The sequence below is a fragment of the Marmota marmota genome, unplaced genomic scaffold (assembly GCF_001458135.2).
Source record: "Marmota marmota marmota unplaced genomic scaffold, marMar, whole genome shotgun sequence".
Lineage (NCBI taxonomy): Eukaryota > Metazoa > Chordata > Mammalia > Rodentia > Sciuridae > Marmota > Marmota marmota.
Window position 1 is genome coordinate 59501814 of NW_026000037.1, and position 17764 is coordinate 59519577.

General features: G+C 41.2%; 1 protein-coding gene across 4 annotated transcripts in view; it reads left to right on the plus strand.

The window, feature by feature from the left end:
* The window catches only part of Map3k20 (mitogen-activated protein kinase kinase kinase 20), a 172541-nt gene extending 162662 nt beyond the window's left edge, over window positions 1-9879 (plus strand). For all 4 annotated transcript variants that reach the window (XM_048812504.1, XM_048812505.1, XM_048812503.1 and 1 more), the window contains 3 exons: window positions 60-134; window positions 3637-3787; window positions 8580-9879. In XM_048812504.1, coding sequence (XP_048668461.1) covers window positions 60-134; window positions 3637-3787; window positions 8580-9280 — 927 coding nt within the window. In that variant the 3' untranslated portion in view covers window positions 9281-9879. The remainder of the gene's footprint in view (window positions 1-59; window positions 135-3636; window positions 3788-8579) is intronic.
* Window positions 9880-17764: the final 7885 nt, after the last annotated feature.

Sequence of the window (17764 nt, forward strand, 5' to 3'; positions counted from 1 at the left end):
ACACTATAGCCGAGCAAGTTGTATTGCGGTACCATTTTACCCTGACTTTTGTTTTCCAGCCACCATTTGTAATGGAGAAGTGGATTGTAGGAATTGTGAAAAACCTGACCGTGGAGTGCACTGTCACATATGAGGTAAGCTCCTGGGGAGGAAGGCTGGTCCTCCACCATCAGGTAGTAGGTGAGGATTCATCAGGTCTCTCTGAGTGCACCTCGCTTACTGGAAGACACATGATTTAACCAGCACAATTATGGAGATTAATGTAACTTCTCTAACGAAGTGTTGGGAAGAAAAGAGAACAGGATAAAGTACCTAGATAGAGGTTGGGGAACCCTTCACCCATTTATTCTTTGACTGAATGTAGTAAGTTAGGAATGAGAAATGCCAAAGAGGGACTGAGACAGATTTTGGCCTTCTTGGAACTAAGAGTTTAGGGTGAGAAGATCAGTGATTCTTCAAAAGACAATTCCCACTCCACCTGGGAAGAGAGTGCATTTATCAAAAACAGATGAACAGTTGGGTGCAGTGGTGCATGTCTGTAATCCCAGCAGCTCAGGAGGCTGAGACAGGAGGATCACGAGTTCAAAGCCAGCCTCAGCAACTTAGCGAGGCCCTACGTAACTCAGCAAAACCCTGTCTCTAAATAAAAAATATTAAAACAGAGCTGTGGGATGTGCTCAGTGGTTAAGCACCCCTGGGTTCAATCCCCAGTACCAAAAAAGAAAAGAAAGAAAAATGAACAGACTCCATAAATTTTCATATAGAAAAATGGATTCTTTTAGAAAAAATTGCTGTTGAAATTAAAATTCATAACATTTAGTACCTGCTGGCCTGCACTGTTCTATAATTAGGATAGATGAGGTCTGTACTCTCTTCAGACTTATATTCTAAGCAACAAAGAATGAGAGGTAGAAGATGGGAAATAACTTGGGGTGTTGGATTGGAGAGAAGAGCTCTCCTCCAGGAGGAGACAGGAAGTGGAACTGGAACAGCAAGTTGAACTCTAAGGAACAGAGTCCATGACAAAGCTAGCCAGGTAGCCATACCAGCTCAGCAAGGAGGTTCAGGAAGGAGCCTGTATTCACTTTAAGCACAGTGGGAAGTCAGTGGACATTTTAAGCTATAGAGAGAAAGAACCTAATTATGTTTTTAAGATCTTCTTTAAAATACTGTGTATATAGTTAACAATACTTTGTACTCAAAATGTAAGCAAATAGAGTTCATGTATTTTACTGATTTTTTAAAAAAATTACACTAACAGAAAATGATCTCTCTATAAACATGTTTTAATAATCTATGTTCAGGGCTGAGGTTGTGGCTCAGGGGTGGAGCGCTTGCCTAGCATGTGTGAGACACTGGGTTCAATCTTCAGCACAACATAAAAATAAATTTAAAGAAAGGTATTGTGTCCATTTATAACTTGAAAAAATTAAAATAAATAAATATAATATGTGTTAATAAATGTATTGAAACTAGACTTTTTTGTTTTTCGTACTAGGGATTGAACTCAGGGGCACTTAACCACTGAGCCATATCCCCAGCCCTTTTTTGTATTTTATTTAGAGACAGGGTCTCACTGAGTTGCTTAGTGCCTCACCATTGCTGAGGCTAGCTTTGAACTCACAATCTTCCTGCCTCAGCCTCCCAAGTGCTGAAATTATAGGCATGTACCACTGGGCTGGGCTCAATAAATGTTCGGAAATGTACAACATCTTCACGGCTAGTAGGATACTGTCCTTACAAATTAGTGGAACCCTACACAGAGCCAGGTGGATTGTGCAGTTATAATCAGAATCTGGGGACACATAAAGATATCAGCATACATCTATCATCCATAGGACATGCACTTTCTTAAAGATTTATCAGGAACCAATCACCATAAGAAATGCAGACACCTGCTGTGTCTCACCAACCTCAAGTAAATACTGAGAGATAATTATCCTTGTCTCCATTTTTCAGATAGAGAAAGTTGATCAGAGAGATGAAGGGCAGTCCTGAGGCTCGAGGTACTCAGTGACAGAGCTGTGGGGGTCACATCAGCATCTGCTGACCAGAAAAACACTTTCCCCTCTTGTTAGCTTCTTAAAGTCGACTTTAAATTGGACTTTATAAACTGTGCTTTGAGAGGGTTTCCTGAGCTAGCCTGGTAGCTCTTCTGTATTAGAGATTCAACTCTGGCCAGCCCACTCCGAGCCTGAACTGCTGGCAGTGATGAACCTTACCTGCACAGGTTTGCAGGTATGCTGCACCTGAGAAGTAACATGAGCTTTCAAAATATAGCTTGCAGGGCACAAAACTCAATCAAAGGAGGTTAGTTGGTCTTGATCTTGTCATCTAGACCCTTTGGTACCTGTTAATAGGTCCTCACTACCCAGAAAAAAAAACCCTCTTCTTAGTAAGCAGATGGTTGGAGCAGCCAGATTTCACTGCCTGCTGTAGGTGTTTCTGCACACACCTCCACCTGTTCCTTGCTGCTTCCCCCTCACTCCCCTTGCTCTTCCTCCTGCACCTCCCCTTTTAAACTCCATAATGATAAGCCACTTGTGTCTGTGCTTTTCACTTCTGAGTTTTGTAACTGTACTGAATCTTGGAGACTTTGTTGTCATTGTTGCTGTGTTTTGTTTTGGGATGCTGGGGATCTAGCTTAGGGCTAGACAAGAGCTTTACCATTGACTTAAATCCCCAGAATTTTAACCCTTTAATCTGCATGGATTTGGGAAGCCTGTTGATGAGGGAGATTTCAGAACAGAAATGGGCCATGCCTTGATCTGGTATCCTCTCCTTTTTCTGATCCTGATTTCTTACTCTTGACCCATCTCACTTGGCACCTGTTACCTTTGGCTCTTCCTATGGGGCCTAGTTCCATCGAGCTCCCCACATGCACCCAAATTCTCTGTGACCAAAGGCTGGCTTGACCAAAAGGGTGTTAAATGTTCATTTCTTCAATAAAAGATCTCTTTTTAAGTACTAAAAACAGAAGGAAATTATTTTTCATTTCTTATCAAAGAGGTAAGTGGAGATTGGCCAAATGTCACATACACATTATGAGAGAAGATAATCACAAATGTAACTACTACTGGAATCTACTGATGAATTTGTTATACTCCATTAAGAAATAAAATTATTTTATTTAAGAAATAAAATGCATTAAGAACACATGCTTAGGGGCTGGGGATGTGGCTCAAGCGGTAGCGCGCTCGCCTGGCATGCGTGCGGCCCAGGTTCGATCCTCAGCACCACATACAAACAAAGATGTTGTGTCCGCCAATAACTAAAAGAAATAAATATTTTAAAAAAAAGAAAAAAAAGAACACATGCTTAGAATTTCTAAGACCTTGGATTCAATTATAGCACAGAAAGGAAGAAAGAAAGAAAGGGGGAAGGGAGAAGGGAGGGAGGGAAGAAGGAGAAGAAGAAAGTGCTATAATCCACTAAGGAATAACGTAGTTGAAATTTTCCTCTTAATCAATTTAGCATATTTAGGCAAACTATTCAAATAGTTTACTTAAGACAAGTGTTTTAAGGTATGAAACTGAAGTGACATAACAACCCAGGTTTCTTTTCTTCCCATTTTTAAATATATGTTTGCTCACAGGTTTCTTTCTTTTTCTTTTTCTATTTTTTTTTTTTAATCAGAATGATGTGAGAACTCCAAAAAGCACAAAACATGTCCATTCGATTCAGTGGAGCAGAACCAAGCCTCAGGATGAGGTGAAAGCTGTCCAGCTCTCCATCCAGACCGCACTCCCCAACACAGAGGGCAATCCTGGCAGCAGGTCCAACTCAAGTAAGTTCATATGCTCATAACACATGTGTGCTGGATTTCAGAAAGTTACAAAATTCTCATAGCAGAGGTAAGGGCCAATCGATGTATGGACTCAGGTTTTCAATATAATGCTACCTTCTTATACTTTTATAATATTGGTTTTATAAACAGATTGTATGGAGAGTTGTATTTATAGACATAAATGAGCATATTATAATAAATTTCAATATTTAAATACCTATGATAAAAGATAAATATTTATGATTTCATTGCATTGGCAAATAAAAATGTGTTTGCAAGGTTAGTTTCCAAAAGTGTGTCTAAACTATGTGCAGTGGGCACACACCTGTAGTCTCAGTGGCTCCAGAGACTGAGGCAGGAAGATAGCAAGTTCAAAGCCAGCCTCAGCAATTTAGCAAGGCCCTAAGCAACTTAGTGAGACCCTGTCTCTAAGTAAGTATAAAAAAGGGTTGGGGATGTGGCTCAGTGGTTAAGTGCCCTGGGTTCAATCCCAAGGACAAAAAAAAAGTGTCTATACCAATATGAATTTTAATTTTCCATGTGTAGCAAACATTCCTACAAAGCCATTGCTGTCACGAGGACAACTTTTTTGAGTCCTGAACACCATTGCTACATCAAAGCATGGGAATGATGAGGGAAGGATGGAGTGAAAACACACAAGGGCCAGGAAGGAAAGAAGAGAGAATAGAGGAAGACTGGGAAAACTTGAAATGCAAATGATGGATAGTGGTGATAATAAGTACAAATGATATAAAGAAACAATTTAGAATAATAGAGAGGAAGGCTAGCTGACTGGCTATCAAATTGGTCTTTATTTGATGGGATTCGAGGAAGAGGTTCTGATCCTCAGCTTTGTAGATCCAGAAATACTAGTAACTGCAGAACTGGGACAATCTAACAAACACGTTGCAGACAGATGTAGACAAAACCCCCATGGAGTTCCCTCTTCACCATGAGAAATACAACCGCCAAACAAACCAGAAATACACGTTTTCTGAATAGTGCATTGTTTTCCTAAGGGGAGAATATGCCTGTGGAGCTATGTGAGAAGGTTCTTTGGTGGCCTGGAAACAAGCCAGGGCCTCTGTGAACCTGCCAAGATGACTGGATATTCTTTTTTTTTAATTTTTTTCTGGTACTGGGGATTGAACCCAGAGGTGCTTTACCACTGACCCATATCTCCAGCCCTTTTTTTGTTTTTATTTTGAGACAGGGTATCACTAAGTTGCTTAGGGTCTCTCTAAATTGCTCAGGCTGGCTATGAACCTGGGATCCTCCTGCCTCAGCCTCCCCAGCTGCTGGGATTATGAGTGCATATCACCATGCCCAGCCCAGCTATTCTTAAATGTCCATTAACCAATGTGCCCAGAATCCTGCTTTTATCCACCAAGAAATTTTCTGACAGCATGCCAAAGCTATCCACCTTTGTCCACATAGTTGGTTCGGTTATGTTCTGATAACGAGGCCATTCTGACCATGCTGATTGGGTTTAAGTTTTTATCAAGTTGTCTTGTCTACAAACACATTGGGAAACATATTTTAGGTGTGCTGTTTCTACAAACAACTATTCTACACCATAGACATGGATTCCCATCAGCTTCCCCCTCCAAGTTATTTTCTATTTGTTAATTCAACGAGTGCTGCCTGGCATGCCCACTATCATACCTTCAAGGACTTTTTTCTATAATCACTAACGTTTATAACGCATGTGTTACTTCTACAGGCTTCATAGCTTTGATCCCTACTACCCCTGTGAAACCAGGATGGGGGCCTTCTTTCTACATTTCTGCTGTATTTTTCTCTTCCATAGTGGTTTTCTATTTCCCTACACCTGTGATCCTCCTGCCTCAGCCTCCCCAGGTTTCCAATATAATGCTTCCAGGACACAAAATGTCTGCCATCACCTTCAAAGTTTTACATAGTTGAAATCCTACCCTGTTCAAAGTCACCCAATAGAAACTCAACCAGCCCTGATTCCAAATTCCCTGGGGGATCTTATGGTACCTCTAGCCTATGGGTGCTATTTTTTTCTCCCAAGCATTCTCCATGGACCAGTGAACCAAGTGGTCAGTATGAGATGGTGATAGATGGCAGAGAGTCACAGCAACATGCTGTGACCTGAGGGATGGAGGCAGGGATACCCTTCTCCGAACAGTGCAATGGGCAGACTTCCAATGTGCCCTCTATTTCTCTTAAATATAAATCTTTTAAAAGACAGTAAGTTATTCTTTCTCTAAAGATGTATGCAGGAATGGTCAGTGAGAGCCCTTCTATCTTCGCTTCTATCTTGACTTTTATTTGGAGTTGCTCCAGATGAATTTCTACCCTCTCAATATCAGCTGGAGAGTTTGCAACATTGGTTTCCCTTTGACTTACTCCAGTTTGGGCCAGTTCACCTCCCTTCCATTCTCCCTGTATTCCTTTTTAACCCTTTATCCAATATGATATGAAGCCCCGAAGGATTCCACCCAATCAGCTAAGATCTCTTTTTTGGGCAGAGGGGGTATACTGAGGATTGAACTCAGGGGCACTCAACCACTGAGCCACATCCCCAGCACTATTTGTATTTCATTTAGAGACAGAATCTCATTGAGTTGCTTAGTGCCTCACCGTTGCTGAGGCTGGCTTTGAACTTGAAACCCTCCTGCCTCAGCCTCCTAACAATCAGCCAAGATTCTTTCAGCTGCAAGTAGCAGGAAACCCAGTTTCCACTGACCTCCTTCGAGGATGGTCAAAGGGTGATCTGAAGACCAACGGTATCCAGATCACCCCCATGAACTTGTTAGAAATGCAGACTTTAGGGCCCAGCCTCAAACCTACTGAATTAGAAATATGGGGGTAGAACCAGCAATCTACATTTTAAGAAGCCCTGCAGGTAATTCAGAGGTATTCCGAAGTCCCTCAGCCACTGATTTAAATTACAGTAAAATGTTTTGTCTTCCTTAAGAAGTCCAGAGGGGGCACAGGCAGGAAGATGAACCAGTTCAGTGATGTTGAGGTCAGGGAACCCCCTTTCCTTCATTCCACTCTATCATACTCACCCTGTTGGCTTGACTCTCAGTCTAGACCTTCTTGTATTTATTGTCATGTGAAGATATGACAGTGCCCAAAGGAAATGAGGGGTGAGGTCCCTGCTCCTGTTCTCACATTAAGGAATGATGAAAGCTTTCCTAGAAGATTCCAGCAGACTACCCCTCACCAATTCTGCTTTGGCTTATCCATTCCCACCATCAGCATGTCTGGCTTAGACTAACCAAGCCAGAAAGTGGCTACTGGGGCTGGAGACCAAACAAAATCAGGGCTCTATGGGAAGCTAAATTTTCAGAGAAGTCAAGGTGAGGGAAAGATGGCATTGTGACACTATGTGATTCTGTGTGTATGAAGTTTCTAGAATAATCAAAACCATAGAAACAAGCCAACATGGTGACACATGCCTGTAATCCCAGCAGCTTGGGAGGCTGAGGCAGGAGGATCACAAGTTCAAAGCCAGCCTCAACAATTTAGAGAGGCCATAAGCAACTCAGTGAGACCCTAAATAAAATATTTTTAAAAGACTGGAGATATGACTCAGTGGTTAAACTTCCCTGGTTCAATCCCTGGTTTGGAAAAAAAAACAAAAACAAAAACATAGAAACAAAGTCAAGGTAGATGCCAAGGGGTGGGAAGAGGGAGGAGGGGAAGGAGGAAGTGGTGTTTAGTGGGCACAGAATTTCCATGTTGCAAGAAGAAACCATCTAGAGATCTGGTGGACAACAATGTAAATATACTCATCATTTCTGAACTGTACACTTAAAAATATATGTTTTGTTATGGTAAGACACAACAAAAGAAGGCATCAAGGTTGACTGAAGATTCCTATGCACAGGCCACTGGTGTCAGCACAAGTCCCTCACCCCCAGAGTGCTGATCATCTGTGCCCAGGCAGAGAGGGAGGCAAAGAGAAGTGAGCACATGCCGCTCCCCTCCAGAAAGTTCCATCAGCATATGCAGAGACAGAGAAGGGGAGGAAATATGGCAGGGAGCACCACCCAGAACTCTGGCCTGTGGGCAGCACAGTTCAGGCCCTGGGAAGACAAGGAGATCCCAATGAGAGGAACTTGTGTGGCCACTGAAATACAGCTTACTAAGTGCTCCTTGCAAATTAGGCTTTTTCTTTTACCCTCACTTCTTCCTACCTGACACACAGCTTCATTTCTTATTACTGAAAGCTCTCCTCCTTGCTGACCTACTGGCAGTTCTCTGGAGATACGCTGTCTTCCTTCCAAACACCTGACTGTTTGCACCTTTGGAACTTTACTGCTTTTATCTGCCTTTGGGTCTTTGAGGGTTTCAAAGCACCAGGTTGGCAAAAAGCCTTTAGTTTATAAAACATGCCCCTGACACCCAAGCACAAACAGCAGTATCTACAAGTGAAAACACAACTACATAGGAAGAAGGTGGGATTTACATGCAGAAGGACCTGGGGTAATTGAATGAGTGAACTTGGGCAAGTTACCTGACCTTTCAAGCTTCCTCATTTATAGAATAAGATTATTAGTATTTACCTGAGAAATCAGCAGAAGAATTGGACAATGCCAAGCACATGACATATATTCAGTGCCAATGTCCTTATTGGGGGGGAAAAAAGTTCTTGTACTAATATAGGAAATGCCCTTATACTAGTCTAGAATTTCTATGAATGGTAAAGCTTAGAGTGTTCCAAACAGCCTTGCGTTCCCCTGAGGCAGTCTTGTGAGTTAGACATGCAGCTTCAGCGTGCCTTAAAGGATGCTCATTTCCATTTCTCCTGCAGGTGCTGACTGCCACTGGTTAGACACTCTGAGGATGCGGCAGATTGCATCCAACACTTCTCTGCCGTGTTCCCAGAGCAATCCTATTCTGGGGTCATCATTCTTCCCATACTTTGACAACCAGGATTCCTACGCTGCAGCTGTGAGGCGGACCCAGGGGCCCATTAAGTATCAACAGATTACTCCTATCAACCAGTCCAGAAGCTCCTCCCCAACTCAGTATGGGCTGACCAAAAACTTCTCCTCTCTGCATCTCAACTCCAGGGACAGTGGCTTCTCCAGTCTCAACACTGACAGCTCTACAGAGAGGGGCCGCTACTCAGACAGAAACAGGAACAAATATGACCGAGGTAGTTCATCCCTCAATTCTTCTCCTAGAGGAAGATACAGTGGGAAAAGTCAGCATTCCACTCCTTCAAGAGAAAGATATTCTGGAAAGTTCTACAGGTTGTCCCAGTCAGCACTTAGTCTTTACCAGTCACCTGACTTCAAGAGAAAACCAAGTGAACTCCGCGTACCCAGAACCATCCCAGGAATGCCCTTGCACCCTGAGTCTGACTCCAAAGCCAGTGAAGAGGAAAGCAAAGTGAGCGAAGGAGGATGGACTAAGGTGGAATACCGGAAGAAGCCCCACAGGGCCTCCCCTGCCAAGACTAACAAAGAAAGGGCCAGAGGAAACTACCGTGGGCGGAGGAACTTTTGATGAATTGACCTAGGCCCGAGTTTTCTGAACAGATGTTTCTTGCAAAGGATTTTCATAACAGGATGTCTTCAGACTCAGTTACCAAACTCACAACAACTCTTCCACATTTTGGATTGGGAAATACCTTCTAAATGAAACTACTGCCAAACCAGGGCCAAAATTATGGATGTCGGTTGCCTAGTAGTGGTAACTAGACTTGAAACTCTTGTTGGAGAAGGGGCTCTGCCATCCCTTTACCCTAAGCACTGACATTCTGGTTAGCAGGACTGAGACCTGGGAAAGGAAGTGAGGTCAACAAAAAATCAGAATTCTAGATAAAGACAGGAACAGTAATATTGAATTTTTCCTTCTGTTAAAAGCTCCTGCATGGCTCAGCAAGACACCATGACTGATCCTTTATTTATTTAAACTTTCGATTTTTTGTTCATCTTGAATTTTTTATATTAGTTGCCCAAGGCTCGTGTCTCACTCATCTCACCCTTGTCTCAGCCCTGCTAGTTAGTATTTATTTGAGTAAAATATTTGTGTTTCTATCATGGTCACAATTGAACTGGTCTGATTTGTCCATTTTAGGTAATAAAAAAAGCTATTGAACTTAATGTTGGTCTTGATACATATCAGTCACCAAGGTTCCTCAGAAACCAAAGACCTAAATTGCTGAGGAGGTTTGTGATTTTTTTTTTTCTTAAGTTCTCAGGGGTCCTTTTGAGTAGTTTTCCACATTTTGCCAAAGAAAGAGCGAGGAGGTGAAAATAGCAGTCCATACAGTGCCCTTGCCATGAAAGAAATCTAAAATCTAAAAAAAAAAAAAAAAAAAAAAAAAAAAAAACCAGCACAGAATAATAACATCACAAGTTAAAAATCAGAGAAATTTAAAATTACTTGCATACTTATTAGAACAAGACAGTAAATACCAGTCCTGCCGCAAGACAGCTCTAAGCAGCTGGGGGGTAGAGAGGAAACTGCTTGCAGTTCAGGTCAGGAATTCAACTTAAATATGAAATTCTTCATATTTTACAAATCAAAAAGTCGGGTGGCAACAAACCTATATCAAATAAATGTTCCTTTCAGTATTTGAGATTCTGTTCAGCAGTCAAGTGTCCTTTGCCCTGCCCAGGATTCTCTGTTGAAATCTAGATGATACATGGGTAATTCTGTGGGGGTGTGTTCTCTTTTAATAGAAACCCATCATCAAAGTGCATGCGCATGTCCTCAGAGGATCTGGCCTGTTTTAATACAGTACTTGGGGCCTGCTGGGGAAAACTGGGTTTGGACAGCATCAAGGTCAAGATTACAGCTGGGGTTATGGCTCAGTGGTAGAATGTGCTCTCCTAGCATGCATGAGGCACTCTATTCCATCCTCAGTACCACATTAAAAAAACAAAACAAAATATTGTGTTCACCTAAGACTGAAAATAGATATTTTTTTAAAAGTCAAGATTATAGGAAATGACCTTCATTTACAGGGGAAGCAGTCACAACCTAAATATTGATGCAACAACTTGCCTTTATATAAGCCTCCTCCTTTGCCTTCTGCAGTTAAAGGCAAAGCGAGGGGAGGGGTGAGATCCGTTGCCCAGCACTCATTTTTGTCACAGACAACCAACTTCTTCCAAAATTTCTAAGCCTTATCCACTGGGATCCTTTCTCACAAAGCTTATTTATATCAACCACAGTCTGTTTTCAATTACTTTCCTCCTTTGTTCATGTTAAATTTAAAGAAAAGCCGATTAACACAAAGTATGGCATCTTAACATCATGCTGTTTCCAAAAAAGCAATAAAATATTTTCTTCAATTAGAATTGTTGGATAAGTAGCTGAACACAGTCTTGGCTCAGTCACTCTGAAAGAAGCACAGAGTATGGCTTTTATTACTAAACAACATGTGCATTCTGGGAAATTACTGATGACTCTGGTTTAAAAGGGTCTGTCCAAATGATGGCATGCTTCGTGCCCTTTGCCCCATCTTGCTTTCTGGACCCAGAATTTAGGGAATCCAATCTAGTCTTAAAATGACTCCATGGTCTCATCCATTTTAGTACAGAGGGTGACCACAAAGGAGTTAGTCAAACAGCCCATAGAACTGACCACTTTGTAATATCTCATGGAAAAATTCTTGTCAGCATCAGTGCTCCCAGTCAAAATCAAAACACGAACATCTGCAGTCTGCTCCTTGATTGTGAAGAAGTAATAAGAGTTGGATGTTCTTTCTGTCTTTGCTTTTGATTCTAATGATGCTTATTCACCAAAAGTGGCTTGCCAGGTTGAAAGATGAATGTAAGTCAAGCACAGAGTAGGAATTAGCAGATCCCCCCACCCCACACACCACCACAAAAAATCAATTACCAAAATAAAATAAAATAAAATAAATTAGAAATAGGGGCTGGGGACATAGCTCAATAGGCGAGCATGTACTTATCATGTGCAAGGGCCTGGGTTCAATCCCTAATACTGCAAAATAAAATAAAGTAGTTGCCAGCAATTAGTAACTGTATTAGTTGCAACAGATTGAGATTAAAACATACCTCCCACCACCCAGAGAGAAAAGAGAGAGAACAGAAATTTTAGGAGAAACACTTATAGTAGGAAAAAATTCAAGAGATTATACCTTGGCATCTTCAACAAAACACCTCCGAATGTGGAGATTTGGTGGTCCCTAAATAGGCTTCAGAGTTAATCTAGAACTGCTAAATCTAATATCATTTGCTACCATAGAGTTAGTCCTTCTTTTAGGCAAAGCCCAGAGAAAGCAAAATGTTTTTCTCTTTGCACAAAATCACTGGATTAGCAGTATAATAACATATCCTGAATAATTGAATAATCCCCCCAAACTGTACACTGGAATTAATTTTTTTTTCTTTTCTTGGTAAATCAAGAACTTCTTTAGAAATAAATATAGGGGCTAGGGCTATACCTTGGTGATAAAGAGCTCGCCTAACACGCACAAGATCCTGGATTCAGTCCCCGGCACCAGGAGAAAAAGAGAAAAAAAAAAGAAATATAAACTATCAATTGTTTTCAACCAATTTATAATGAATATAGCTCAAAAATCTAAACTTCAGTGTTTAAAATAATTGACAATAACTTTTGGAACAGTAAAACACAACCTGGGAAAATTGCTTAAGAAACTGGCTATAAAAGAAAACTCAAAGTAATTGGTCCAATTCAGTATGAAACAAAAAAAAATTGATGTATAAAATCTTCATTGTAAAATTTAAATTGAAGCTGAGCATGGCAGCACATGCCTGTAATTCTTGCTACTCAGGAAGCTGAAAGAGGGGAATCACAAATTCAAGGCCAGCCTGGGCAATTTGGTGAGACCCTGTCTCAAAATAAAACAAAGGACTATGGATGTAGTTCAGTGGTAGAGCATTTTCCTAGTATGCTGAAGACCCTGGGTTCAATCCCAAGTACTGATAGAAACAACAACAACAACAACAAAAAAAAAAAACTTAAATTGAAAGGGACTGATCCCATGAGGAAAAATAAGTAAAATAAAAAACAATACAAATATGGGAAATGTCATTTTGTTAGATAGGTAATTAAGGAGAAAATTTAATTCACATAATAATATTCACTCTATAAAGTTCTTGATAAAAACATTCCTCAATTATATTTATTTTTTTCGGAACTGGGAATTGAATTCAGGGGCACTTGACTACTGAGCCACATCCCCAGCCCTATTTTGTATTTTATTTAGAGACAGGATCTCACTGAGTTGCTTACAGCCTTACTTTTGCTGAGGCTGGCTTTGAACTCACAATCCTCCAATCTCAGTCTCCCAAACTGCTGGGATTACAGGCGTGTGCCACGTTGCCAGCAAGACTTTTGTATTTTTTAAATATATTTTTTGTTTGTTCTAATTAGTTATACATGTCTATAGAATGCATTTTGACACATCAGTCATAAATGGAGTATAACTTCTCATTCTTCTGGGTGTACATGGTGTATAATTACACAGGTCATGTAATCATATATGCACATAGGGAAATAATGTCTGATTCATTCTACTATCATGCCTACCCCAATGCCCCCTCCCCTCTCTTCACTCCCCTCTGTTTTGGACTTTTATACTTTTGATCAAAATATTTTATCCACAAATGCAGATGTCTTGGGGTCAAAACAGTGAGGGCATAATGTCCGATAGTTCAAAATGGCATGGTCAAAAACCTGGATACACATGGAAGTATTCTGACTTCACTGCACCTTCTCCAATGCAGAATATTTTATAAACTTCCCAGGGCCTTTCTCTATAATGTATCCTTTCACCACAACAAGTTGGCACAGGTATGCTATGCTTTTGGAACTCTGGCTCTCTGAAACTGCTCAGTTGTAAAAGACCACGCCACGATGTGGATGTGCCAGCTTGCTCTGGATGCAGTGTGATTGAAATTTAAAATCTAGAGAGTGTACTTAGAAGGCTTATAAAAATCTCTTGCCATTATTAGATTTGAGAAGCAGTGAAGCCAGGGTGTCCTTAGGTAATGAGAATGTCACCCCTGGCCCCAGCTCCTTGCTCTCTTGTTTGCTATTACTGGAACTGGATTATGAGGTTGTTGAGGTGAAAAAAAAAAGCACCAAATCCATGGTCAAAATTAAAGGTTTGGGGGCTGGGGTTGTAGCTCAGTGGTAGAGCGCTTGCCTCGAATATGTGAGGAACTGGGTTCAATCCTCAGCACCACATAAAATAAATAAATAAATAAAACAAAGATATTGTGTCCATCTACAACTGAAAACAATTTTTTAAAAAATTGACAAGCTCTTGATGTATCGGATGCCAGTGACTTCTCACTCTCCTGTCCTTTCTCTTTGCTTAATCAGCAGGCCAAATAATGCATGACTGAACCCTCAGAGTCAAAGAATGAAAAGGCCCTGTAACCTCACAGTTTGTTTAAAACTAAAGATTTAATAGCAATAACCATGTTCCAGTTGCTCCACTCTACCAAAGAAACTCCTTCCCCGTGACCTAGCCGCCTCTCACTCAGCCTTCAGCCACACCACACTTTCATGCAGGGCACAACCTGCCAATCACACATGGCGGGTCTGTAAGCAGGACCAGCGAGACTTCCAAAGTGACATGAGAATGCACTCAATCTGAGAAATGCAAACCTGTGTGGAGATGGTCATGTGACCCAGCTCCTGCAGACCTCTTCTGTGCCACCGTTTGCCTGGTCACCAAGGTGAAGCAGCCAAACATTACACTGTAGCCACACCAAATTCCACGCTTTACTCTCTCTTGCTTTCAGAGCTTTGTTCTCCCCACAAATTTTTGGTCTAGCTAAGTCTGCTTTGTGGTCTAGCTAAGTCATTCTACCTCCAGGAAAACTTTCCTGATCCCCAGGCCTGAGTTATCCCTACCCCTTCTATTCACATAGAACCTTATGGCCACTTGATCATATTTATCCCTCTGTATTATAATTGTCCCCAGACTTGCTTTTCTGTATCTGCTTGCCTCGCTAGACCATTAGCTCCATGAAGGCAGGGATTGTGCCTGCGTTGGTCACCAGTATCTCTCTAAAACATAGTCAGTACTCATCTATTTGTTAAGTCAATGGATTAATTGATTGATGGATTAATCAGGCTTACAAACTACCAAATTCTCTAAATTTTTGTTCCAAACATACTCATTAAGTGACTTTCAATAGTCGTGTCCAATTTATCAAGAATCAGACCAAGTGTTAAAATAATTGCCATTCTTATGGGATTTCAATGTAGCGTTATCTATTAAAGAAAAAGAAATGCCTATCCATCCGGAATTGGTCAAATAAATCAGTAATTTAAGACATAAAAAATAAGAGTTACCATTCTGATTTTATACATCAGTCTCTTGTGAGCTTTACCAATGGGAGTTGGCCCCTGAGTGTGACTCTCACACAGTGATTCGGTTTCAGGGTATGTTGCTAAGAGCAGGTTCTGGGTGTGCAAAGGCTCCCAAGGAAAAAAGCCAGTCTATTTTTTTCCAAGAAGCTGGTCTTTGAGTCATAGTGAACCAGGTTACATTTCCATTTTTAATTTCTACACTACACATAGCAGTATAAATGTGGGCTCTTGATAGACACTTGTCACAGGAATAGAAAATAATAAAAATGGTAAGTATGTTCAAGAAATGTTTACACACCCAGATAGTTCTTTTGGACATTTACAAAATCTCACTATATGGCTTTTCTTGCCAGAGGCCCAAGATCTGTCTTTTTAATGAATCTAGGTTGTTCCTAATCCTTGTGCCCTCTATGGTCCTGCTGCGATTGCTTCCAAACGCAGGCGAAGCTCTTCTGAAAGTCTGACCTGGCAGTTTTCCTTTCTCCTGCCCAGAGGCCCCAGGCCCCCTCATTAGCTGCCTGATGATGCCTGATCTGGCTGAGACTGGGAGAGGCTTTGTGTGTTGGTGTAGGGACAATTCAAGATTTGTCAGCTGGTTGTGGCTGATTATCAAGATGTCCAAACTGGCTCCTTTGCTATGTGTAAGCAATTTAATTTCGAGCCTAATTTTAATCTGCAGTGTACTGTATGTCTGCATCTGCTGCGTTAAAGCATTCATTAGCATTTAAAGGGGGAGCTGATGGTATTGATCACTCTTATTAAAACCCAAAACAATCATGCGGCAGGAACTGATGAGCATTCTCTTCAACCACTGGAGTCACCGCCAAACTTGATGTCCCCAGATCACAGGCGAAAACTGAAAATGTGATACTGAAGCAAGGGTATAAGTGACATCTGTTACAGGCATTGATGGTGTTTATGGAGTTATCTGTTATAGGCATTTATGCCACCTCCAACCCCACCCCCAGCTTCCCAGACTGTGAGCTTCTAGAAGGCAGCAAACTGTATTTATTCCTGAATGTCGACCACCTGGCCAAATGAGTTCTCCATAAATTTTCTGATGAGAAAATTAAAGAATGAAAGTGAAATATCCAGTGTGTTAATAGACATTGTTAATAGCTATGGATTGCTTAATCAAATCTCTCCAAGACTTAGTGACTTAGAATAAACACTTATTTTCTCATGCCATGTTTGTGGGTCAGGACTTGCGGAGTGGCTCAGCTGGTGGGCTCTGGCTTGGGTTCTAGGAAGGTGTCAGTTGGGGTGCTGACTGAGCCACAGTCATCTGAAAGCTTGACTAGAGCTGGAGGATCTGCTTCCAAGGTGGATCCTCAGATGTGCTGGCTGTTGGCGGGATGTTCAGTTCCTCGGCATGTGGGTCTTTCCACCTGCCCTAGGATCCACATGCACAGTGGCTTGACTCATCCAGAGAGAACGAGAGATCTGAGAGGGTAATGTGAGAACCACAATATTTCTGATGGCGGAGCCTCAGAAGTCACAGCCAGTCACTTCTGAAATATCCTCCTGCTTACTTAAGTAAGCATGGGAGGATGCATGGTTCTCATGGAAGCCCAGGTTTTGTGAACGGCTTAATTGCTTGTGAAACTGGTGATCATGAGATTGGTGGTCTGAGTTAACACTTACTTTAATGGTGCAGTTGAACCTTCTTGGGTCTTCACAGAGATTGGAAGATTCTGTGTGGATTTATAGGTGAGTAAATGATTCTAAACAGCAAAGCACGAGGGCAATAGATTTCCTATTTCTTTCATCAGGCGTGTGTTGGTTTCCTCTGAGTTTTATGGTATTATAGAGAGAGTATTTGTTTTATGCAATAAATATTTCTAATAAAGATGTCTGTACAATGAGTTTTTCATGCTCAGTTCAGCCAAGCAAACAAGCCGGACATCTATGTGAGTAAGGGGCTGGCCCTCTTCTCTCTGATTTCCATTGTTCATTCAGATACAAGTCTCAGAGGTTAGGGGAATATTTCCCTATAAACTAAATTGGAAACTTCGGGAAAAAAAGAGATTGAAACATAAAATGAAAAAAGAAAAATCACTTATTTGTGCAACAGAAATAATTTTTTCTGGGTGGTTGAAATAACAGAAATTCCTTGGCCAGTTCTTGGCTTCCTTCTGCATCCTGTCTCACTCCCCTTTTCCCATGTGTGCACATCACCCTTTCCTGAGGCTCTTGAACTTCAAGTCCCCCAAGTTCTTTGAACTTGAAGTTGTCATGAGCCAGCTCTATTATCCTGTGTCTTTGTCTGAAACTAAAAGTCACTAGTTCCTGAATTTAATATGTCGTACTCAATGATGACCCTTCTTTCAATTTGGGCCATTATAGCAAGTCAGCATCTTATTGTATCACAGTTTCAAAATGAGTTTACTATGCTAGATGGTTGTTATGGATTTTATATTTATACCCCCCAAAGTCATATATTGAGAACTTGTTTACAATGTGATATTTGAAGATGATATTTGAGGACGAGACCTTTCATAGCAACAAGGTTTTCTCTCATTACCTCTCCTTCCCTCCTCTTGTCTATGTGAGGTACAGCAGGAAGTTGGTAGTTTGCAACCGAGAAGAAGCCTTCACCAGAAACTGACAAGCTGGTACCTTGGTATTGGACTTCCCAGCCTCCAGAATTATGAGAAATGACTT